The sequence below is a fragment of the Protopterus annectens genome, chromosome 4.part1, assembly GCF_019279795.1.
Source record: "Protopterus annectens isolate FY-2018-M chromosome 4.part1, PAN1.0, whole genome shotgun sequence".
In the NCBI taxonomy this organism is placed as follows: Eukaryota; Metazoa; Chordata; order Ceratodontiformes; family Protopteridae; genus Protopterus; species Protopterus annectens.
In genome coordinates, this window is record NC_056734.1 from 890,642,883 (window position 1) to 890,670,880 (window position 27,998).

At 36.3% G+C, this 27,998-nt stretch overlaps 1 protein-coding gene across 2 annotated transcripts in view; it reads left to right on the top strand.

Annotated features, from left to right (window-relative positions):
• The window catches only part of VWA5B2 (von Willebrand factor A domain containing 5B2), a 1,682,718-nt gene that overhangs the window by 508,483 nt on the left and 1,146,237 nt on the right, over positions 1–27,998 (top strand). For both annotated transcript variants that reach the window (XM_044070629.1, XM_044070630.1), the window contains one exon: positions 15,340–15,497. In XM_044070629.1, the coding sequence (XP_043926564.1) occupies positions 15,340–15,497 (158 nt within the window). The remainder of the gene's footprint in view (positions 1–15,339; positions 15,498–27,998) is intronic.

The window sequence follows — 27,998 nt, forward strand, 5'->3', positions numbered from 1 at the left end:
ACAATTTCCCACAGTTTTTCCAGCCAGAATAGTCGATATGAGCATCCTGAGACAGTGTAGTAACTGCTTCATGTTCACTGACAACCATCTCCTCCTAGACCACATAAACTCAACATGTGAGAGATACAACTATATTAAGAACCTTGAATCCATGCTTTCTCACACACACCAGTCAGTACATATGACAATGAGTGGGTCATCAGCATGCACACCTCACATCCTATTCCACACAAATGCACATCACACATACCTACATATGTGGAGGTCCTCACCAGAAACATACCTAAACACCAGAGCCCTCCCAAATACAAACACAAGCACACTATATATAATACTTCCTCTGCAGAACACAATACACATAATAGCTCACATACCATTGTTAAACCCTTAAGGCAAAACACAAAACCAAACATATTAGTCATAGGCGATTCCATCATGAGACACACAGATGTCCCTCTCACCAGGCTGGATAAGGATAAGGTTATGGTCAGCTGTCTGCCAGGTGCCAGGATCCATCATATCGGGTCTCCATCAGTAGATCGAACATAAGTTTGAACCACATATTCCCGAGACCATATGTTTGAACTTGTAAAAGTCTGATCTGACTGAATGGAGATCTCCGTACAGAGCGGAAAGGGAAGATTTCCAATTTCTGCAATGTAGTGCGATCTTGGAGTTGGTATATTTAAGTAAGGGGGGTGTTGGGGGTGCAAGCCCCCCTGCTATAGATGTTTAGTATTGTGTTTTTTTGGTTTTATGTGGTTTTATGTCAGTGTTTGAACTTTTACAAATTTGAACATATGGTCTCGGCCATATGTGGTTCAAACCAGTAAAAGTTCGATCTACTGAAGTAGATCCATCATATCATATGTACACTCAAGTCTCTCAACAACAGGTGCTGTTATGATTCTGTTATAGTCTGCATTGGTGTGAACAACTTGAGATGTACCTCTTTGGACTATATGAAGAGTGACATGAATGAGTTCTCGGACTATGTGTCTCCACTGGTATGTCCCTAGCCTTAAGCAGCCTTTTAAGATCACCTAGGATGATGCCTCAATACAAACAGAAAATGATTGACTTCAATAATTGGTTTAGTTTCTGGTATAATTCTAAGGGGATACAGTATCTGTCAGCCTGGGATTACATGGCTGACAGATCTCGATGCTTTGCCAGAGATGGTCTTCATCTGTCACCCCTAGGATTTTGGCTACTGGCCAAGGCTCTTGCTACCCCCATAGTGCCTTTTTTAGGTAGTGGCTCAAGGACAAAATTCTCGATGTAAAAACTCCATCTAAAAACATCCTCAAGGTTTTGCTGCTAAACACTAGGAGTCGTAACATGAAACTGCATTCACTGGAAGCAGTCCTCACCTTGGAAGACACAGACATTTGTGCAGTCATGGAGACCTGGTTTAAGGCAGTGGAGAGCATCCCAGCCATATTGGGATATACCTCCTTCCACACATTCAGACCACAAACTGAAGGTGTGAAAACTAAAGGAGGTGGTTTATCAATATTCATTTAAGATAAATACACCTCCAGATTGGTTAGACAGCATGATTTCCTGGAGCTACCTCAAGTGCTATTAACTGTTGGTAAGTCATTGCCAGCTACAGGACCACCTCCATGAATCTGGACACCTACTCTGCTTATTTAGATCTACTTGAGTTTATCAAAATATGTCAGAGCACCATGGTTTTGGGTGACTTTAACTACCCATTCATTGGCTGGGGAAATTACCCGTGTGCAAACTCACTTGCCCAAAGGTTCCTTGACTTCATTAACTCCAGTGCCCTGGACCAGCTGATTGACACCACCACAAGGGTGCCAGCATCCTAGATCTGGTGCTTACCAATATAGGGGAACCACTGTAGCACCCCCATTGTGAAGTCTTCCCTGGTGAGATCTGACCACAAATCAGTCTCATTTGAAGTAGCTATCACAACTGAACCCCCTCCCCCCAGCACAAACTAAACTAAAAAACTTCTCAAAATCATATTATAACCTCTTATGGGATGGCATAAATAACTTCTCTGCACCTGCCCCCTAATATGGAACTGGCAACTATGCCAAGTTCTACACAAATGCTTTATACAATCACCTGAACAACTGCATTGACTCCGACACACTTGATAGGACCAAAAACAATCTCCGCAAGGAAGAGCAAACCTGTCTGGTGGACAACTGCCATTAACAGGCTTTACAATAAGAGGAAGAAATTGCTGTCTATGAGTAATAGGGAGCGAGCCCTAAACTGGAAATACTCTCTCCTCAGCTTAAACAAGCAAATAAGAATCCTTGTGACATCCTCTAAAGCTAACTATGAATCCAAATTAGCTTCCTCAGCTATGGGCAATGATAAGGCATTCTTAGTTACATCTGTAACCTGAAATTAAAGGTTCAGATTTGTGTCAAAATGTTGGTTAATGATACCACATATACTGAGCCTGTTGGCATTGCTAACCTGTTAGCTGACAGGTTCTGTGAAAATTCACTCCCCTGTCCCCGCCACACTTACCTCAAGACATCCCTACCACCTGTCCTCTACCTTTTATCTCTAAAGAGCAGGTCATGAACACCCTCGCTAAGGTTAAAAACACGGCATCCATGGGACCTGATAACATCCCAGGCTGTGTCCTACATGGACTCAGACAAGAATTAGTCATACCACTGGGTACACTTTTCAATCATATTCTAAGCACTGGCTTCATCCCAGCTGAATGGATAAAAGTCACCATTATCCTCTTGCACAAAGGTGGTGCTTCCACTAACACTGGGAACTATAGACCTATTAGACTGACTAGCCTTGTCTGCAAGGCCATGGAGTGAATCATCATGGACCTTATCAATAAAGATATAGGTAATCTCCAAACACTTGACCCTACTCAGTTTGGATTTGTCAAAGGGGATCATGCCTGTTAAACCTGGTGGACTTCTTCGAGACAGTCACCAAAGCCTTGGATGAGGGGAAATCTGTGCATACAGCCTACTTAGACTTAGCCAAGACTTTTGACACTAATCCCCACCTCAGGCATTATTGACAAACTCACCCAACTAGGCATCAACCTGTATATCATTAGATGTGTCACTAACTGGCTCACTGATAGAACTCATATAGTCAAAATTGGGGAATCCACCTCCAACAGCAGACCTGTAACCATTGGTTTTCCACAGGGATCATTCCTGGGACCTCTACTGTTTGGAAACTATTTTTCTGAAGTGCAAGCCAAAACTAAAGATCTGTGGCTGACAAAGTTTGCTGATGACTGCAAACTGGGAGCAGTCATAGAATCTCCTACAGGAGGGTCTTACACAAACAAATGACTGGTACCAAAGTCATGGCCTTAAACTCAATGCAAAAAAATGTATTATCATCCCTTTCAGGAAGAGCAATGTTCCTGCTAACTGCCACATCAATAACACCGTAAGTACGAACTCAGTGGTGAGAGACCTGGGCACACAGATTGAAAGCAACCTTACCTTTGATCACCATGTCTCCACAGTGCTAAGAAGGGCATTCTATATTGCTCATATCATAACTAAGGGCACCCCCTCCAGGCAAAAATGAAATTATAACCTCCCTGTACTCTTTCCTCATCAGGCCAATAATTGTGTACAATTCCCCTTTTGGTATGTACCTTTTCAAGCACGTGGAGCAATTGGAGAGACCACAAAGATTCCTTAAAAGTAAAATTCAACATCGTCAGCATCTCTTCTATGAGGAGCATCTGAAATCACTGTCACTTTATTCTGTTTCATACAGACTACTCAGAGGCAATCTTTGCCTTGCATATAAGATAATCTTTGACCCTGCTTTATTGGAAATGCTGTATATCCATAAGTATAAAGGTACACGGGTTACTCGCTCTAATGGCCTTAACCTGGTATGTGACAGATTTGTCTCCCAGAGTTGCCACACCTTTGGAGCAGACTCCTTCTTCCTGTCAAGCAGAGCACCTCATTGGCACTCTTCAAACGCAGTCTGGATGATTGGATGGGTAACCATAAATTCACCCCAGTGCTTCCACCAATGTCCCCCTTGGATGGGGGTGATAGGTGCTGACTGTGGAAATAAGGGCAAAACCTGGCTAAGCTTGTAAGGACCCTAGGGTTATTAGCCTAGTAACCCTCTATGATCCTATGATCCTAAGATCCTATGAGCAAGCTAAAGGGAATGAACAGAAGAATCTTCAGACGAAAGCCTGTGTATGAGATGTGGTTCAATTACAGTTTTTATATTATCTAACTGCTGGTGCTGAAGCACATTTAATGAGGGCAAGAAGCTACAAATGCGTCTTGCATATTGGAACATGGAAACTACAATGCACAAACCAAGAAATGCTGGTTAGATTCAAGAGTAAAACAAAATGCTCAGCAAAATCTGCTTGGAGTCAATAAACTGAAATGGAGTGCTCTAAAACGCTTGAAATCTGATGGTATTATATGGTAACATATGGTATACCATGTATGAAATGAAAGCCAAAGCAGAAATGGCATCAAAACAATTCAAGATGGTCGCAAGAGCTATAACGAAATACAGTCAATGAATGCTTAATATATTTTCCTCTACAGGATAACTCCATGAACGTGAATAAGACTCAACTGTAATAGTAGCATCAGATGACCCTTTTCAGTTCCATGAAAAAGTGCAGGCTGAAACTGACAGAATGTGCAACCAAGATGTACCAATATCTACAGGTGACAAGAACATGAGTGTTAGAAACATAGACGAAGGTCATTGGTTTGTAAAATATGGTCTCAATAAAAAGAATGAAAAAATGACACAATATTATTTTATAAGGTAAACAACCTACTCATTTCAAATGCATTCTTTCAACAACGGGCCCTGGTATTCATGAACATACTTCCCAGAGGTGTACAAGTCTTCCCTGCCCTGTGTAGTGCATTGATGATTATTAATGCTGTTCAAGGACAGAATTAGCACTAATAATCAATGATCGATTCTGTACAACAGACTATGCCTAACTGCAAATTGTGCAGGGGACTGTATAGTTCATTCAACTACTACCTTATTTTAGTTTAAACTGGTCATCACATCAGGAATCCTCTGTCTTGTTCCTGACCTTTGTATCCTAGGGGAATGCATGGGTGGATAATGCTCTCTTTTCAGGCCAGGGAATGAAAGGGTCATAGTGCTGTTCCCTACTCATGGGAAGAATGGGACTGTCTCTCAGCCTCACAAGAATAGAGGTGCTAGCTAGGTTGAAGAACAGGAGACAGTGGACAGATATTGCAAGTGCAAAAAGAAAGTTTTATCTGCTGTTTGAAGGAGGATATAGTGAATGCATGGGTGGCTGTTTGAGCGAACCTCCAGTATGCTGCAAGAGATCTCCATTCAGGCCATATGTCTGCCCAATACTATCTCCACCACAGCCTCCTGAACCTGATTCATTTGTAGCTGGAGAGCTTCAGGAAACACAGGTTGTATTCTTTGGGGTCAGAACCTGACTCCACTGAGGTAGTTTCAGGGTCATCTCACACAGGCACCACAGCCACTCAGTGGGAGTGGGACATGATGGAGACCCCTACTGAGCAAATCTATCATCTCACTCTGCATGTGGAAACAAAAAGAGAAGGCAGCTATATGTGAATCTAGCCTGACAGTGAGTATATTTAACAGAAATGTCAGCACTTTTGAATAGAATACCATGGCTGGCTACAGGTCTGAAGTGCCTTCTAAAAAAGGTGAGTCAAGTTGTTTGATGCTCCGCTTGTACTGAAGGAAAAATGGTATTTCAGAGGACCATGCTAACTGTAAGGTAAGATTCTAGAGCAACAGATACAATCATTACCTGCATGGCTAGCAACAGCAGCAGGCAAGAGTGTGTGTGCGTCCCCTGTATGTATGTTATTATATACAAAAAAATATGGTACAGATGTACATGGGGACACATCAGGTAGTGTGCAGTTACAATGAGATAAAGCCCCACCCCAAAACATGGCCTTGAGAAATTCAGACAAAAAATAATAGGCATATCACATGCAGTGTCACCAACACCTTGTCTACCTAACATGGAAAAATCCATACAGCAGCAGGCACCTAATTCCTAGGATGAGACTGACACTTATCAAGGTTATCAGAACTCGTCAGAGATTTGGGATGCATGGCTAGGCCATGAATATTGAAGCTTTAATGATAGCTCCCTGTGAATTTATTTCAGACGTTATGGTATTGATATTATATTGGACCTGGTTGATATCATTTATTGGGGGACCATACTATTGTTAGTTATTTAAAAATATCTTTTGTATTGAATACAAATTGTGTGTTTGTGGTGACAACTGAACATTTGGGGACAAATAACTATTATGTTGGTTACATTATAGTTAGGTATCTCTATAGATTGTTAATATTTTATGTCCTTTTCACAGATATTCAGATTTTTTGATCATTTGATAAAAAACTCTCTTCAAAATGGATCTTATGACCATTTTGCAGGGGGTGTCGGCAGATAAGGATGACATAGAGGTTTTTGGGGTGGACTCCAGTTTCTTCTAATAATTTGACAGCACCAGAAATCAAAGCTTTAGACAACTTAAGGAAGAACAAAAACATAGTCATTATTGCTGCAGATAAGGGTGGGGCAACAGTGGTCATGGATTGGTCTATGCAGTTGTCTGAGGCTGAGAGACAGTTGAAAGATGGTCGGTTTTATATGGCCATGTCAATTGATCCAACACCCAGATTTAAATAAGAGATCAATGATTTTTTTACATTTGGCAGGGAGTGACGGTATTATTAGCCAAAACATTTTCCATCATTTGAAGGTTAATGACCCTTTACCACAATATCTGTATTTGCTCCCCAAAATTCACAAGAACCCTATGTAACTACCAAGTAGGCCCATTGTATCTGTCAATGGCTCATTAACAGAACCATTATCATCATTTTGACAATGTATTTACAGCCATGTGGTGCTGCGGTAGCATTGTCGCCTCACGGTAAGATGCTGTCCGGTTCGATTCTCAGCTAGAGCATCTTCTGCATGGAGACATGTGTGAATGGGTGTACCTTTGTTGAAGGTTGTGCGTCAGGGCTGGTGACTCGGCACGTAAAAAAATCTACTGCCAATCATTAGCGGACCGGAGTTCCGCTGTGGCAACCCCTAACCGGGAAAAGCTGAAAGACACAACATTTACAGCCATTATTAAAAGGGGTTAGGGCTCATATCCAGAACACCACTGAATTTCTTGTGTTGTATGCACAAGTAGATCCTGGGTGGAGCATGTGTACTTTAGATTTTATTTCTTTGTATACAAGTATTTCTCATTGGGCGGGTTTGGCCACTTTGAAATACTGGTTGGAGCAGATCCCCTTATATAGTCCTGCTTTCAACACCTTCCTTCTTTGCTTAATGGAAACTGTTTTAACAAGGAATCTTTTTTATTTTAATGGCAATTGTTTTTTACAACCTAAGGGTACAGCCATGGGTGCATCATTTGCCCCGATTTATGCCGACCTGTTCATGACATACCTGGAACAAGAAATAATTTATGATGCCAGCCATAATCTATTTCTGGGTGAAATAGACATTTGGCAGAGATTTTTGGATAACTGCTGCGTGGTTGGGAAGTCTGATGTTGAATATTTACAAGAATGTGTACAGTATTTAAACAAAAACAAGTGGGGGATCCAATTTACAATACATTATGATATTGAGAGTATTTTGTTTTTGGATATCCTGTTGAGCCGACAAGAGAATGGCACATTGCAAACTTCTGTTTTTTGAAAACCATTCAACTCAAGCACTTTGCTTCATGTCACCAGCTGTCATCCAAAACATATCATTCGAAATATTCCAAAGTCACAATTTATGAGGGTTCATAGAATTTGTTCCAATAATGAGTTTTCATGTTAACAGCAGGAATTGATAGGAAGATTTGGTGAACAAGGTTACAACAAGTCACACATTCTTCGGACCAGTAGGGAGGTACAATCCTTAGATAGAACAGATTTGTTGAAATATCAGCCTAAGAAAAGTAAAACAAATAATATTAGCAGATTGACTACCAGTTATGGGTGAATAGTTTTCATTTTCTGGATCTTATACAACACTGGGGCATTATATTACCTGATGAGCAGCTTAGTAAATGTTTGGGGTCAAAATGTAATTTTTTCATTTAGGAGAGGTAAAACTTTAGGAGGATATTTCAACCATTATAAACATAAGATATCATTTACTAACACCATTTGGGTACTTTGGATGGTGGGAAATTAGGTGGATGTTTTCCATGTGGTCACTGTTCATTTTGTAGGCATATGTGCAAAACAAAGGAATTCACTAGTGAAAACACATCCCATATATTTAACATTAATATATTTGCCAATTGTAGTACAGATTGGGTGGTTTGTTTAGCTATGTGTACATGTTCAGCATTTTATGTTGGTCAGACCTCTAGACCTATTAGATTACATATTTCTGAACATTTTAGTAATATCAGAACTAAATGTTCAACTAATGCTTTGTGTAAACATACTATAAAACACCCAACTTCACAATTTAAATTTGTTGTTATAGACAAAGTGGTTGGCAATAAAAATTTTAAAGCTGGTTGGCACAACATTTTGAATAAAAAAGAAAAAGCCTGGATCGTTAGACTTAATTGTCTTTTTTCCCCTGGGTTGAATGAACATTTGTAATGGCTGGCAATTGATTGGATGGTTTGAACCTGCTGCTCAGTCTTTTTTCTATATATTTCTTCTATATATATGTGATTAGTATATAGCTCAGTATTATGCATTGAAAAAGGCTTATGGCTGAAAGCGGTTTGTGGATATTCTTTTGAGCTTAATTAACAGTCTGTATTTACCTCTCCCTTGAGTGCTGGGCTTTTTTGAATTTGATTTAGGCTTAAAAAGACCCTTGTGGTCATTAGCCTAGTAAACACCTATGAACCTAAATTTCTGCCAGTAGCAACCATAGCCCCACATATAAAATATAATAAAATATAAAAATGGACTAAGACAGAATATATGTGTGTGAATGAGAGGGAGGATAGAGGAATGGTGAGGATGCAAGGAGTAGAGGTGGCAAAGGTGGATGAGTTTAAATATTTGGGATCAGTAGTTCAGCGTAATGGCGAGTGTGGAAGAGAGGTGAAGAAGAGAGTACAGGCAGGATGGAGTGGGTGGAGAAGAGTGTCAGGAGTGATTTGTGACAGACGAGTACCAGTAAGAGTGAAAGGGAAGTTCTACAAGAGGGTAGTGAGACCAGCTATGTTATATGGGTTGAAGACAGTGGCATTGACAAAAAGGCAGGAGTTAGAGCTGGATGTGGCAGAGTTAAAGATGTTAACATTTGCACTGGGTGTGACGAGGGTGGACAGGATTAGGAATAAGTATATTAGAGGGTCAGCCCAGGTTGGAAGGTTTGGAGGCAAAGCCAGAGAGGCAAGATTATGTTGGTTTGGACATGTGCTGAGGAGGGATGCTGAGTATATTGGGAAAAAGATGCTAAGGATGAAGCTACCAGGTAACAGGAAAAGAGGAAGGCCTAAGATAAGGTTAATGGATGTGGTGAGAGAGGACATGCAGGTGGTTGGTGTGACAGAGCAACATGCAGAGGACAGGAAGAAATGGAAACAGATGATCCGCTGTGGCGACCCCTAATGGGAACAGCCGAAAGAAGATGATAATAAAAATAAATAATTGCTAAGCAGACCACTTGAGGCATTAATGCCTAAATTACATTCCTCATGAATGAAGAACATCAGGGTTCCTGCAACGTTGGTCACCATAAAGATGCTTGGAGTACTCCCCATCCTGATGATGCCCATGGCTAAGCACAGCTCCTCCTCCAGGGCCATACTAACCATTCACTTTTTTAAAAGCACCATCACATGGATACAATAGCTGCACCTTAGATGGGCTGTGAAGGAGATGAAGAATGATCTTGCCCTCCATCATGTGCCATACACCATGCACTAAGCAGTCAGTCTCAGGCAGGCACTAGCAGAGGCCACAATTTTCCTGAATCTCATCTCAAAATGGTGTCACGCATGAGGAATGAAATGCTAGCCTGTGACTCATGCTTACAATGTGATTACTAAATAGTGGATAACTACAGGGTAGTCTTACACACATGTGCAGTTCTCCAGCATTACCCATGACCACTAGCTGCCAGAGATGACCATTGGGAGCTAGCCACTGTTTAAGTCCCAGATGTATAACAGCAAAATAAAAGTGGTTCATAGATATGCATGCAGCCTGACCTAATTAGTCTACATGGTCAACAAACAGGTATATTCCAAAGTCACCATTGCTAATAAAGTGGAAAATGATGGTAACTAAAGATTTTATTTTCACAATTAGCCTGTAAGGTCACAGTATCTTTACTGTATGTACTCAGACTAGTCAATGTCCCAGAGTTACTACAATTTTTTTGAAAAATGAATCAACTTATATTGTCCTTCACTGTGGTACTAATGATTTAAGACTAATTCCTCTTGATCACATGAAGAAATTAATACTAGAATTTTTGGAAATAAAGTACATGTCACACTTAGTGAAGTCTTATAGTCTTTTAGCTGAAATTGATTATCAAAGCATTATAGGTTCATATGTAAGTACTAGGATAGCTGCATTTGGGGTCCATTTTAAGCTTAGCCAATACCTCTCTCAAAGGTGAGAGTCAAGCGCTATACTTTGTGACTGTGAGGTAAACACCATAACCATTATACCAACCCTCAACCAATTTAACAATGGATCAAGGGAAGTCTCTGCTACCTACAGGGTTGAACTAATGATGTTCTGTGAATAATTAATGTCAGACAGTATATTATTCTCTAAGGATCATTCACATCTTAGCTTTTTAGTAGACAAATGTGTAGGACCTTAGGTAGAAAATATCATTAAAACTTTTTAGACCCATTACAAAAACAAACAATGGAACATACAACAACAGATGACATAATTCTTTGAGTTTCTATCTCTGTGATACTCATAGTATTTCTAACAAAGTTAATCAATTATTTGGAGTAATTTATACAAATGATTTATCAGTTATGGCAATTACTGAAGCCGGTCAACTCCGAGGGTTCATAAAATATTAATGGTCGCAAAGCAATGGAAATGTGGAGGAATATTATTATTAATTAAAGTTTCTATAGTTTCTAAAGTTATTGTTGTAATTAAGAACTTAGAAACCATGGCTTTGGGTCTTAAGAATACAAGAGCAAATAATGATATTAGATAAGTACTGATGTATAGATACCAAGCTTTAGATAGTGCATCACATAATGATTACTTATTATGTCACATAACTGGGTAATTTTATTGGGTAAGTTTAAGTATCCTTATATTGACTGGACATATGTGAAGTGAAGAAGAAAATCTACATTCATTTACATTTTTTACTGAGTGGATTTGAGAAAACAGACACTAAGGAATGAAGCACCAGTCCTCAGAAAATCAGAGGCTTCAGTAAAGAAGAAACTGGAACAAGACTATAATAAAATATCAAAATTTACAGCTAACAGCTAACAAAACCAATCAAATCCATCATTGTTCCACACTCGGAATACTAAACTGGTTTGAACTACCCCATCACCTGATATACACCCAGAGAATTGTAATCCATAACATAGCACATGAACCTTTAGCTTACTCAGCTCTCAGCACTACCCTCCATAACTATCACCCAATAGATATATTTGATCCACTGCTAAAAAACTCCTGTATATCAGCAAAGCTAAAAAAATCTGCCAGAAACCCTTCTACTCTAGTTCTGCAGCTAAGATTTGGAACTTATTCCCTACTACACTTTGAACAGTAGGCAGCCTCCAGTCCTTTAAACTGGTACCAAGACAATTTATAGCTAATCTCATGGCTTTGCTCTTGTGCTACCTTTGGATAACATATAAATATATATATATATTTCCCACCCACTGCTTAGTCTCCCAACTAAAACCTCTAACATTGATCAGCACTTCTCCATGATATAAAGTCTATGGTCACTCTGTTTTTGTGCATGACTGTCCATTTTGGGGAAGTTATCACAATACATGTTCCCTAACGTTCATATTCTCAAATTCACGCTTACCCCCTCTTCACTCCCTTTGCTCCTATTAACTATTTCACCCTACCCCATTTAAATAGCCATATATATATATATATATATATATATATATATATATATATATATATATATACACACTATTTTAATATATTGTATCATTCTCCTTTCCAGCATTATAGTCTTCATAAAAATGAATATTTCATCCTGATATTTTGTTTGTATTCACAAATGTTTGCTCTTTATTCACACTCATGTCCTTCAATTTGATATTATTAACTGTCTCTATAATCTGAGGACACAATATTTATGCTGTGATTTTTGTATCTGAATTTTAGCCTATGAGAATCTCCAAACTGTTGCAATTACTATAACCTTACACAACCTCAGCTTCATAATGTGTATACACCTCATTATTATTTTGTATGCATCTATGTAATACATGTTTTCATTGAATATATTATCTGTAATCTCATTTAACTTTAAAAGCACTTTTCCTCCCACATCTCTGCCACAAAAGGGTAATTCTACTAAAATGAATAAAAAATTAAATAAATAAAATAAGCCTGTGGTATCTAATCTCATATTTGTCCCGACAGCTACTGTATGGCATGCCCCACAACTGTCTGTAGTACAGTATAAGTAGGTAGCTCCTCTGTCTATAGCCATCATCCTACCAGCTCCAACAGTAAATTGTTAACAACTCTATGTCATGTGTTCACAGCTGTCTGCATGCCTGGAGATGATGTGGACAGCAGAAGCCAAACAATTTCAACCCCAGAGAAAATTATGTTGAGCTACAGCTACTTTGGACACGTGTTTGGTATCTACAGGGAAAGAGAATGCTGACCATCTCCTACTGAACCAGATGTGGCAGACAATGGGTCATGGTGTAAATACCATCAGGGATGCAACTAAACATTCACAGCTGTAGCATAAGCATGTTACTGACATGCTATACATGTCAAGGCAAAGGCATGCTCCATAGCAGCTGAGATTTCAGACATCAGGGGAATGTCATCCAGAAGCAGCAGACTGATAGAACAGGATGAGGTTTTAGTGTCCTTGCGGGAGACAGTGGTTCTGGGATCGTGTCCTAGAGGAGTGGACACAAATGTCAATATGCAGCCATCCTCATGTGCCTTGTAGAATGATGCTCTAAGTTAGCACTTCTTTTCATAGATTTCTATACAGTAGCATGGCACAGAGATACTGTATTCTGACCACATGCAGGTACTAGCTGCAAACTTTTATTGTAACCAGGAATATTAGGTTCCATATTTAGCAATAATTCTTCAGATACACTATGTTTCTGGAAGAAATCATATAATACTACAAGAGGTTTCAATAATACTGAGTATAGTCAGAATAAGTATTTATTAACTATTACACTCCTCCAAGATTACATTTGCTTTCACAGTTGGTATACCCTCTGTGAATTATGATAAAAAAACAATGAAACAATCTGAATCTAAAATGTACATATTACTGAGCACACTCTGAAATTGTGGCAGCATAGAGATAACCAGAAATTGTAAAAATAAATACATTTTACAATATGCTTAATAAAATTGGGGTCCATTTTACTAATATAATCATTGCTGCCATAATCAGTCAAACAGGAAGAATACAAATTCTGATGAATCATGTTTATACTACAGTTGTTGAGTCTTTCGGCTTTTCCCGGTTAGGGGTCACTACAGCAGAACTCCGGTCCGCTAATGATTGGCAGTAGATTTTTACGTGCGAGTTGCCAGCCCTGATGCACAACCTTTAACGAAGGTACGCCCATTCACACATGTCTCCACACAGAAGACGCTCTAGCTGAGAATCGAACAGGACAACGTCTTACTGTGAGGTGACAACGCTACCGCAGCACCACCACCGCAGTATGCTTATACTACAGTAAATCTGGCAAATGTTTAAATAATTAAATATATGTCCAGTTGTTTGAGAATTAAGAAATAATTCATCCATTTGAACCATGCGTTCTGTCCATAAATAATAGGTAAACTGCTTAATAAATAACACTATTGCCTAACATACCTCACAAACTAGAAACAAAAAAAAAATGTTGTCAAGTACGATGACCACGGAACCTTTATCAGCTTGATTTATAACAATATTATTAATCTGTCTTTGTTCAGTGCTTCACTATCTTGTTTAGTACTGTTATAGTACCTCAAGAATATCTTAACCTATACATTTCATATTTCATGCTCTCTCACATAAAGTTAAAGAATGTGCTGGGTGGGTGTTCCTTTGGTATGGCAACAGAATATTTCAGACATCACCCTGTCACTTGTGAATACATTAATATGTATGTTTATATGTGTATCATTGAAAATCCTATTTCCTGTCATTTCACCAAGCTAACATGAATACCACCTCGAGTCATTCATTAAAAGAGATCAATTGCCTAGTGGAATTAATCCGGTCAGCAAAGAGTAAATAAATAAAAATTAAATTCATCTGTCTATCATAATGATAGTTACTGAAATCTATCAGAATGTGTCAGCAGCTATTAATGTAAGGCTTACATCTACAGTTAACCTTTTTTCACAGACCTTTACCCAAATAGTTGTTAAAGCCAATTAAGAAAGATTTATTGCTTTCACATGTACAAGCAGTGATGACAGTCACTTGTAGTATATTTATATGTATATCACTGAAGAGTTTAGTCGCTGTTGTGTGATCAATGAGTGTCTATGCGTACTCATTTCTGATAAGGGCACATAATGAAGTCACCAGCAGTTATGAGTACATAAATTTTAAACAACACTATTTCTGTGACCTGGGCTGCCTTGTATTCATTTAATGCAGAGGACAATCTATTGCTGTAGTGAGCCTGAAGGTGTAATTCAGAAATGACTTCCACTGGGAATAAGCCTTATGCCACTGGAAACCTGGACATATTTACTGGATAAAACAAGACAAGTGCATACAACTTTTTTAGAGAACCAGAGACAAATAAAATGAGGCATTATCCAAATTAACTGTATACAGTTCTAGACAAATTCCCACACATTGCATTCTCAAAATTTTTTGTTATAAATGGGTGACTAAAGCAGTGGTGACATTTGGATAAATGGATATACAGAACTATATAGAGGAAAGTCATATTATTAGACTAGATTAATAGAGAAATAAGAATCATTCTCAATGTACCATTGAAATTATTTAACAGATCAGTGTATTTTTCAATTGAAATTTGTGACCAGGGCTTTACATCTGTGGCATGGTTTAACTCTATATGTCAAGTCTGAGATTTTTTTAATCTACTCTGTTAATGTTGTTTTCAGCTCTACTAGTTGTTTTGGTGCTGGAGGAGTGAAAGAAGAGAAAAGTTCCAGTTCCATCCATCCCTGCATTCCTGACATTTTTACTGAACCAGCCCTAAACCCTCTACCTTATGAGTTCACCTTTGAGATGTTGGTGAAGGGACCCTGTCTCTTAGCAGGTATGAAAACTTACTCTGGCTGTCTTCCTTTCAGAATAAAAATGCCTTCAGCAGATTGCTGAAGTGCCTTTTACATTCTAAACATTTGCTAATTTTACTGCAAAGTTCAAAGTGGAATGAACATATATGTTATACTCTTTTAATCCCAGTGAGCACTTAATTGCTCTTGTAGCTTTTTAGGTGTGGCCTGGAGAAGTCACAATTATGGGCTACAATACAGTGATAACACAAATTAATTGATTGACAGAAGAACATGGCATTTCACTTTTTCAAGACTGTTAAAATATTTAGACATATTTTCCTAAATGACAAGGTGAACATAAGATTGTGTGCTGCCAGTTCCATCAGCTTTACTTACAAACTCTACCACTGACTGCAAGATAACTAGAGCACATTATGCTACATCATGTAACTTCTATATCAGCAAAAGCATCATTTATTTCTAAATACATACTATACATTGCATCTCCATGAAACATATTTATATATTCTGAAGTAGATGTTTGCTACGGGAAATATGTTTGTTAATGGAAATATAAAGCATTTGGAGTGCTTCATTTCTCATTTTATATATCTTTTTTATATATTTTTTGTTTCCCCTTGTTTCATCCTACACTTCCCTATCCCAGTGCCCCATATCTACCACCAGGTCTATGAGCGTTTTCCACACACATGGTCTTTCTCTGTAAGGGCTGGGGCCAGTGTGGTGCTTAAGGACATCCTTGGGGGGAGTCTAGCCATCTGCTGATTTTATTTATGCCCTACCCCATCTTATCACTCTTCAGCAGTCTCTCTTGGCTTTGTCCAAGGATGGGCATGCAATAGGGATGTGCTGATGTACCACTTCCTCTACAACAACTCAGTCAATCCTCCCACCTTAATTCCTCCTAAGACCAGGCCCTCTTCTTCACATGTGCCCAGCCACCAACAGGGATTTTGTAGCGAATGGCCTTTTGACTGCTTTCCCTGGGATGTTAATTCCCATCCCTCTCCTGCATCTCCATCAGTTACCAAAGCCCCTAATCAAACCCATGTCAGTTGGGACATAGTAATGACTTTATCCCTCTATGCCAATGAAGCAGTTGCAATTTCACAAATCTGATCATGCATCCTGAAAAATACATTCCTACAGTTACTCTTCATTAATGACAAAGAACAAACATTTTATATAATTTTAGCAGCAGCACATCACTTTCAGTGCATTGTTAGTGTCAGTTTACAGACTGTCACTATATCAAGCTGCCTTATTCACTAGTCATCCATATGTCAAATACTTTAGAGATGAAAACACACACGCACAAAATCTCTCACACACATACACACACAAACACACACACACACACACACACACACACACACACACACACACACACACACACACACACACACACACACACACACACACACACACACACACACACACACACACACACACACACACACACACACACACACACACACACACACACACACACAGGTTCCTATTATGTTATCGAACTTCAACAAGTTCAAACCCTATATGGTCGAAACCATATAGTCAAACTTGCTGAAGTTCGAACACACAAAAAAATAAAATAAAAGATGCAACAGTAAACTAACTGTAGCAAGCAGGGGGGCAAGCCCCCCCTTCACCCCCCCATACCCCTCACTCTTTAAATATACCAACTCCGAGACTGCACTATAGTGCGGAAAAGGAATATTTCCCTTTACTGCACTGTAGTGCAATCTCGGAGTTGGTATATTTAAAGAGCGGGGGTGTGGGGGGTGCATGGGGGTTTGCCCCCCTGGTTGCAACAATTAATTTACTGTTGCATCTTTTATTTTTTTATTTTTTTACCCGTGTTCAAAGATTTGAAACTTCGCACAGACAAGTTTGATATTGTCGTGTTCGAAGTTTCAAAACTTCAATCACGTAAGAGGAACCCCCCCCACACACACACACACACACACACACACACACACACACACACACACACACACACACACACACACACACACACACACTATCATCTGGAGATGAAGATAGGTTAGGAATATCACCATTTAAAGAGTCCTGCAAAACTTCTTTCACATAAATCCACTCTTGGACATGAAGTGCCTGTCTGCAAACTTCTTCCACTTTTTCACTTGTATCACTTCTGAAAAAAAATCAACTTATCTCTCTTAGTCACTTGGAGGCAAATATATTTGTTTTGTGCAAAAGTCAATTGTTTTTAGCTCTCTGCCATATGAAGTAATCATAATAAATTATCTCGGAGCTGACATTTCTTTAAACCTGCTACTTCAAATTGTTTTTCATTGCAGCTCTACTGCACTCTCACCTTTCTCTATTTGGAAATAAAGGAAGATACCTAGCATCCTTGTTATAGTAGAAGCTTTGTCTTAATTTTTTTCTGATTTAGTCTGTTGAACCTGATTTTTTTGAGGAGTTTATAACATTAAATCTACAAGCTATCAATAGAAGAACAAGAGATAGACCAACACCTTCTACTCTAAGTGCAATATTTTATTTCTGTAAAGCACCATGGCAGTCAGTTTGACTGTTCTGTAATTTCTTCATCGAGTACTTTGCCCTATGCAGTATTCTCTCAGTTCGACCATGGGACTGTAAACTGTTGAAACTATATGAATGAATGCTGAAATTCTCATTTTGTCTGCAAAGCTTAAATTATTTACTTGGGCCTTGCAAACCATTACTTAATTAAACATAATCTGGAATATCATGGTTTGCAAATAAGCATTTGAATGCATTGATCAAAACTTGGCTCATACTACCTGTGAATCTCACAGCTTCAGGAGCAAAAATAAACTATAGCCAACACTTTTCAGATATCTGTCCTGTTGACACCAAAAAAAATTTAAATTGGGGGGGGGCATGGATGGCCAACTGAGAACAATGAATTGTGAGAGCTCCATAAACATCAGAAATCTACAGATAAACTACTAAACTACATAAATATCAATTTTGGTGGAGATATACAAACATTTTCCTGTCAAGTAACTTGGAGATATATTGAGTCACTGAATATGAACTACTCAAGGAATTCTCATCCAGATGCTGCTTTGAAAAAAGAACTGCCATTGATGACATCTACCTTATAGGAACTATCTTTGAAGATGGATGGCTTCAAAAATCATTTAGAAAACCTCAAATTAAATTCTCAAAAACAGACTGATACTCTTAAGGAACTATTACAGCAAAGTTAAAAAGTGAAAAACAAACCAAGAACTCTATAATGGCACAGTGGGAACAACCACGAACAAAGCCCAGTAGTAAAATAAAAATTATTTAATGAAGTGCTTTTCGTTATAGTAGGTACAATAACTTCATCAGATAACATTAAGTATTTCATCCACATTTAAATAAAGTATTTTAAAAATCATATGACATCATTAGGCCAACCAGTAAAGTGCACTTGAAAAAATCCACAGAATCAATCTGAAAATTAAAGGGGTACTAATCTAAAAGCACCTCTGTCATGTACTACAAAGTACTTAAACAATTTAAAAGTAATATCAAAACTACTTTTAACACTTGTAATTGTAAACAATTTAAAAAGCTATTGCTCAACATCAAGATTATGGATACGGCTTGATAGTACTTAAACGCTGACTATCATTTTAACTATTTTTAGATATTTATAATTTTATAAATTTTAAATATAAATTTACCTGTTCAAACTTTTAAGCTTTAACAGGCACAAGATGTTACGTGCTTCATTTAATCCAGGGTTATGAAAGGCATTTAATACTAACTGCCAATATAACTATAACTCTTCAAGTTGTAGTGAAACTGGGCCTCTTCTTACATCTATTTGTACTTGATCAATTGCTTTAAAAGAAAATGTATGCCCTCCAGACATTTGAGAATGTCTAGACAGGGCATTATCTATCTTTTTCCTATCAATAGCATACATGTGCTCATATATTCTGTCACACAATCTACGTTCGGTTTTACCTACGTAGAAAGCTGTACAGGATTTGCACTTAGCCAAATACACTACAAATCTTGAATTGCAAGTTAGTTTAAAATTAAGATAATACTTATTATTATTCACCATGAACGTCCTTCCTATCTCAATCAACCTACAAAATCTACACATACCACAAGGTAACATACTACATTTACTATCCACATGTTTATGATGGTTGCTTTCCAACAAATTTTTAATGTTACTGCCTCTTCTAAACACTATATTTGGTGAAGTGCCCAGTTTTTCTACCAAAAATTTATCATTAATTATTAGTTCCCAAGTTTTAAAAATGATATGAGAAACTAAAGGGCTATCTAAGTTGAAAGCAGTTATAAAACTACTCTTGTAGTTGAATGAAATACTCAGTTCGAGCAGTGTTGCATTATGCCCAGACAGTGTATTAGCTGTATAATTCGATTCAGCTTGTATCATTAAGCACTGATCACCTTTGTACAAGATAGGAGTAATCACTCCATTTTCCCTTTTATATCGAACCTCTTCAATTAAAGCATTAATTAACTCAACCGAGTATCCTCGTTTCATAAATATGCTGCTTAAACATGCACATTCTGCTGTAAAATCAGACTCCAGTCATACCATTCTAGCTGCTTTTATTAGTTGACCCTTGACAATGGAGCACTTCTGTGAGAAAGGATAATCACTTGAGAAATGTAAAAAAGAATTACAGTATGTCTTTTTCCTAAAAATATTAGAAACCAGCCAAGAGTTAATGACATCTTTAACTTAACATCCAAATAGTCAATAGAGAAATTATTGTAGTTAAAAGTAAACTCAAAAAACTCTGTTGTACTGTTTAAGTAATCAACAAATGCCTTTGCATGTATATAATCACCTCGAAAGGCTATAAAGATGTCATCCAAGAATCGGGTGTAGTACACAATGTTCGCCATGTGTGGTAAGCTCTTATAAATGAATTCTCTCCCAATAGACCATTACTAAATTAGCAAAACTGGCTCCACATGATGAACCCATAGCCACACCAGTCTTTTGTAAGTAAAATTTTTGGTCGAACATGAAGTAATTATTAGTAAGAATGATGTCAAAAAGTTCTTCTACCAATCAAATTTCTTGTTCGGGTGCTCCCTTAAATCTCAATAGTAAACTCATCCATTCAATACCCACTTCATGTGGAATAAAAGTGTAAAGATCCTTGACATCTATTGTTAGAAATTTGTTATTTACACTAAACTCTAACTTATTCATGTTATCCAAAAATGTCCATGAATCTTTACACACTTAAGGCTCGGATTTAAGATATTTTTGTAATATGTGGTCAATAACCTTAGCACTAGGGTAAGTAATTGACCCTCTGCTGTCAATAAGAGGCCTCATAGGTGGATTTTGAACATTTTTGTGCACCTTGGGTATACCAAACATAACTGGGATCTTTGGAAAAGAAACAACCTGATGAAGTTATTGTACCTACTATAACGAAAAGCGCTTCATTAAATAATTTTTATTTTACTACTGGGCTTTTTTCGTGGTTGTTCCCACTGTGCCATTATAGAGTTCTTGAACTATTACAGCAACACCATACAAATATAACAAATATAGAGACTTCTCTAACTTGACATTGAAGGGAGACTCAAAGAGGAAGAATTCCAAAAAGAATTTCTGCTTAAACAGAATGCACGGCTGCTTAACAAAATAGATGACTTAGGAAACAGGGAAAGGAGAAACAACATAAAGATCTTTAGTCTGCCTGAAAACACTGAATGAGAAGACATTATTTCATTCTTAACAACCTGGATTCCTGAATTTTTAGACTTGAAAGTGGGACTTTCATTTGGAATTGAAAGGGCGCATAAAGCACTGAGGAAACCTGCTTCTAACTCAACAAATCATCCACCTAGATCCATAGTTATAAAATTTCTTTCATTTCTGGACAAGGAACTAATATTAAAATCTGCTTGGAGAAAATCACCCTTAAAATACAGTCAAAGCATAATAACGTTTGACAATGATTATTCTTCAGAATACTAGAACAAAGGAAAAAATCTGGCCAATAATAAAACTGTTGAAACAAAACAACATTAAAGCACAGCTGGCCTTTCCAGCCAAGATAAAAATACTTTTTGCTAATGAGATGAGAACCTTTAATGACTTAGAAGAAGCTACTATAGTCATTAAATACAACAACATAGTGTCTATCCCAGAATAAATGGAATGGATTGCCCCTATTCTTAAAAGAATAAAGAAACAAATCCTTGGACTGATGCTAGAAAGAAGAAACAAAAAACTGATTCCAAGATAGCTGTCCCACAAAATAACTCTTACAGCTACATCTCTCATACTATCAACTGATATGGTACATCACTTGTCATCTGTTTTTATTTTAAAAAGGAGGGTTTCTTAAACGACTGAGAAACAGTAATAATTTATTCAGAATGTTCAAAGAGTCCAATAATTCTTCACAAACAAAGGTAGGTCAAGATGGGTTACTATTTACATTATATATAAGCCAAACATAGACGTTTCTATTCTCCTACTTGAACTCAATGAATACTTATCTTGTTCATTTTTTTTATTTGTTTTACTTATAATAATTTAAGTAATTAATTAACTAAGTCAACAAGTTACCATTCGTCAGAGTTCAGACTCAAATGTAACAAATTAACATCATATATAATAACAGTAACAGTAGAGTGTTTAGAAAAAAAATGCTGTCATGGAGGCTAATGCCTTCTTCAGTTAAAGTATGATTTAGAAATGTCATGTATATCCTGGTTAAATAACAGTAGCAAGTCTTAGTACAAATGTCATCATTATTCTGTCTAAATATAGTTAATATCAATTATTGCAGATATCACTCCTATGAGTGCTGTTTAATCAATCCTGATATGGTGTGCGTGGATGCAGCTATCTCTGGTAGCTAGTAAAAATGTCATGATTATTCTGTCTAAACACAGTCAATATCAATTATGGCAGGTATCATAGCTTCAAGTGCTGTCTGATCAATCTTGATATGGTTTTCGTGGATGCAGCCATGTCTGGCAGCTAGTACAAATGTCATTATTATTCTGTCTAAACATAGTTAATATCAATTATGGCAGGTATCGTAGCTTCGAGTGCTGTTTGATTAAGCCCGACATGGTGTGTGTGGATGCAGCTGTGTCTGGCAGCTGTTGTATGTTGCCATTTTCATCTCTGGATAGCTGTGGGTGGCAGCTTGTTATTGAGGTTTACTGATGCTTGTGTTTTAGGAAGAGACATTTAGTGTTTTAGCCTGGATCCTGGGGAAATGGGTGGATAAAATTGTGATTTAGGATATTTTGGCAGAGAATAGTTTGTTTATACATCTGCTGAGTGAGAGGTGGGAAGGCTGGAAGAATGTGTTATCTCTTGTTGTAGCGGCTTGTTGGGAGTCATTTTTTTTTTTTTTTTTCATCTGTTTGCTCTCTGTTCTTTTCCTGTCTGCTGCCTTGCTGAAAGGGAGGGAACTTAGGCTTGAAGTTGCAGTAAAGTGAAGCTTTGCTTCAGGTGCATTGCAAGCCTCTGGTATGCAGTACACAGACACACTAAAAGAAACAGATGCTCCCAGGTTGCTGTGGTAATGGAGACAGACTGATGATAATTCTTAATGGCTCTGAGGCGCCTCTGAGATGATTCTCGGCAATGAAGTTTTTGGTTTAAAAAATGTATAATAAAAAGGCTGTTTTAAACCACATGTACACATATTGATGGTCTCCCAACACTTTGTTTAGCTCATTAAGTTGATTCTTGATAAAAAAAATAAATAATAAGCACAGTTTTATATTTAAAATATATTTTGGTCCAAACACATTAAGGACTTACATAAGAGTGGAAGTCTGAATTATTGTGAAAGACCAAGAGCACTTGGTCTTGTGCAGTACCCTTTGCAGTGGTCTGGTAGGTGAGCTTGCTTGGACGTGTTGGGCATATGGGGATAGCTGATTCTAGGGGTGTTTGGGGTTGCCGGGAAGTGCTAGAGATTCATCAGATTTCCTTCATGGAAATATCTGTGGTACTGGAAGGTGTATTGAGTGGTTCCCTGGCAGAGTTGCCACTGCATGAAATAGGCTGGTAAAATGAAACAGGACAAATATTGGTTTGGATATTTTAAAAACAGCCTGGAAAGACACGACATGAACTAGTGAATGGTATTCTGGCAAAGCTGGATGGGCATTGTTGCCCATGCTTGAAGTACTGATGTGTGTATGTAAGGATGGAAATATACTTATAACAAATATGAAACTAAAAGGGTCTCATAATTTAAAGTCTATGGACTAAATAAACATGCTTGGAAGGAGCTAATAATATAGAATAAGCATTACAGTGTGTGGTCTCTTAAATAACTAAGCAACAGCCAAAAAAAACACACACACACACGCAATAGTAATTTATGATTTTAGTAAATCTAGACATTAAATATATAATCTTCATATAAGATGACGCTGTCTGCTGAATTTAGATATTAAAGACAGGCTTTAATAACATGGGCTTGTGTTTAATAACACTACTGTCTTAACTTGTCATAAATGACATACACTATATTAAACATCGAGGGGAAGCATAATGATTTTCTTATACAAGTAAATATGCATAACAAGTCATGTAATTGTTTTAACTTGAATTGTAATTTTTGGAACTCATCTTGAACATATATAATACTTAAGTGGTTACCAAGGTAACTAATGTTTATACATGACATCAAACTGACAAAGTTGTTCAAGAGAAACAATATAAGCCTGAACTTGAAACGTCACAGAATGCAACAATCATATTCTGAACAAATAGTATTAAACTGACAATAGACACTCAGTTTAAAAACAAGGACTTGTGTATAACACTACTATTTTACCTTGTCATAAATGGCATACACTATATTGAACATCAAGGGGAAGCATGATGATTTTCTCATATAGGTAAATGTGCATAACAAGTCATATAATTGCTTCAATTTGAATTGTGGTTTTGTAGCCCATCATGACCATACATAATACCTAAGCTATTACCAAGGTAACTAATGTTTTATACATGACATCAAAATGACAAAGTGGTTCAAGGGAAACAATAGAAGCCTGACCTAAGAATGTCACAGAATGTAACAATCACATTCTGAACAAATAGTAGTAAATTGACAATAATCACTCAGTTTAAACTTTGCTGATTATACAAGATAGAATGTTGCCATTTAAATCTAAAAACGTTCAGCATATGCCATAAAATGGCAATTTATGCATATGGAAAGGAACTTGTAATCATTAATCACAATAAGTGAATTTGTTTTTTTTAACCTATAATTTCACTCATTTTATAATAAGAAATCACAGATATGAAAATCTTTATATGTAGGAAATGGGGGAAGAGGGATGCACTAATTAAAATGCGCTAAGTTTTATAAGTGTTCACATAAAACAAACTTAATGCTTTAAGTAAGTTAACAACAAACACTGTGATTACTTAACTTGATGGCAAACAATGAAATATAACTTGTGATATATTCAGTAAAATAAATTGTATTATAAACGTTAGGTATAAATATTATTACCATCTATTTATATTAAGTAATAAGTTTTGAAAGATTTCATCAATAAGGGTGAATATGTTAAATAACTGTGTATTATAATCTTTTACTGAAGTTTTATATATGATACATCCTACTTTACTATGATTGAATTGCTTGACATCTATCTTTCATGTAAATATTAATTGCTTATACAATAAGTAGACATTTATATTGTATTAGAATTCTGTCTAATCTACAATAATACTATATCTGTTCAAAATAATATAAATATTGCTTATTCCTATTACAAATATTCTCCATATGATAATTTAATTGGTGGAGCTCAGATGTTCTGGATTGTCAAGGTATGAATGATAATCTGATGGACTAAGGTTTATCCATCAGATTAGGAATGATTTTCATTCCATGGCTAGTGTGGATCTTAGTTTTGCTAACGTTTATTAATTTAAATTTATTTCACAAAAACAATTTTAGTATGCCTGACCAAAATATTACTTTATTGGTAAGCTCTCAAAGTATAAAACTGATAATTTCCTTTAAAAACTCAAACATATACTTTATAGCTATCAGAGGAAAATGTTTAACACTCACAATAAAACAAAAAGTACATAGTCTAAATAATCTAAGATGAATTTAACTTTATTATCTTTTAACACCAATGGCTGAAATAATCCTAGCAAGAGATCAAATCTACTGAAATATTTAAGACTGAACAAAGCAGAAATTGTCTTCATTCAAGAAACTCATTTCAAAATAAATGATAATTACAAATGGAATCCTAAGAAATATATGATACTGGTGCAATCTATTTATAAGACAAAGACAAAAGGGGTAACAATTTTATGGAAAACAAATGTGATTAACCCAGAAATCATGTATAAGTATGAAGATAAAGAAGGCCTTATAGCATTAGTAATAGTTAAATATAATAACAGAATATGGGCCATAGCCAATCTATACTGGTTCCTAGGCATTGGAACAGGAACTGTTAAAAAACACTTGGATTTAATTTCCAATAATTAAAAGGCAACTTAATATTAGGAGGAGATTTTAACTGTATATTTGATATTTCTGAAACTACAAATAAAAGACCACTGCATACATCTGTTGTATCAAAAGCTTTAAACAAGTGGGTAGAATCATTTTATCTTGTAGATACTTTCAAATTTAAAGAAGATAAATGTTGGTTGTTTTCCCATCAAGATCACAGATTTGGTACCAAAACTAGAATAGATAAAATATTTGCTGCCCATGACTTACACTGTAAAATCATTAATTTCTCAATCACTCCCTGCCCCTTTTCAGACCACAATTCATTGATGCTAAAACTTCAAAATGGGTACAAACCATTAATCTTTAACTCCAGAATTCCAGCATATATAACTAAAATTAAAGCATTCAAACCCTGGTTATTATCTGAATTACAGTTCTTCTTAAATATTAATTACACCACAGAAATAAATAAAATAATGATATGGGACTCATTAAAAGCTTACATATATGGTAAAACCCTAACTTGGTATAAACAAATCAGAGAATGGGATTCTGAATTATTAGAAATACAATCCAAACTTTTGTCAGTAAAAGCTGAAAAAATCAAAATCATTTGGAGATGAAAAAGAAAGTAGAAGTATCAAACAATAAATACAATGAAATTCTAACACATTAAACTAGTTTAGATTTAGAAAAACTAAAAATTAATACCTTGGCCACTTCTCCCAAATATGTACATAATTTATCCACAAGAATCAAAATGCAATCAAAAGCTAATAACATTAAAAGTATCTTCCATGAAAAGAAAGGGAAAAATGTCTTGGATATAGGTGACATTCTTGATGCCTATGGAAATCACTATATGGAACATTTCCAAAAAGAAAATATACATATCTATCAATTAAATCTAGATGAAAAATTTGATAATATAAAAAAAAAAAACAGAAAAATTAAAACTAGATCTGCAAGCACCCATATCCTACAAAGAAATTACAGATATAATAAAAGAGGCTAAATATAATAACGCTCCCGGTATATATGGCATAATTATGGAAATATATAAACTTTTTCCTTCAAATATATTATTCCTCTTCTTAAAACTCTATTAGAAATTCAGTCACAAGCTTTAATACCACCATCTTGGAGATATTCCTTAATCACACCAATCCTAAAGGAAAACACATCCCCAAACCTCTGTACCTCATATAGACCTATATCATTATTAAATAATGACTATAAGATATTTATGACAATATTAACTAACAGAATGAAAATACCACTATCCAAAACAATAAATAATGATCAAACTGGATTTATATTTCATAGACCCACACATGACAATATCAAAAGGATAATTTATCTTATAGATTATGTTAATAAAGAAAATAAAGTAACACTCATAATTGGCCTAGATATAGAGAAAGCCTTTGGTTCCCTAAATGGGGACTATTTATTCAAAATCCTAATTCTATTTGAATTTCCTGCATCCTTTGTTCATCTCCTAAAGAATATATATACAAATAATTTAGCATATATCAAGTTAGGTCCTTTTACCTCTGAATCTATATATATAACAAAAGGTACTAAACAAGGTTGTCCTATGTCACGATTCTATTTGCTCTGGCTATTGAAATATTGGCAGATTCAATTTGTAACAATATAAAAATCAAAGGAATAGATGTTTATGAACAATACAATTCTAACGTAATGCTATTTGCTGATGACATATAATAAACATTATCTAATACAAAAGAGACATTAGAAGAATTAGATATATTAAGGACTCCATTTCAATAAATCAAAATCAAAATTGTTATTTTTAAATAAAAAAAGAACTGCAGATTAAGGGGGATCACAGCATAGGGAAACAAGAATCTACCTTAAAATATCTAGGAATTGAGTTATGCAAGTATAATAATAAATTAGTCTCAAAAATCTACAATAATATCAATACAATTAAAATCTTTGTGAGAAAATGAAACAAAATAATATTAACATTTGAAGATCGACTACAGTTAATAA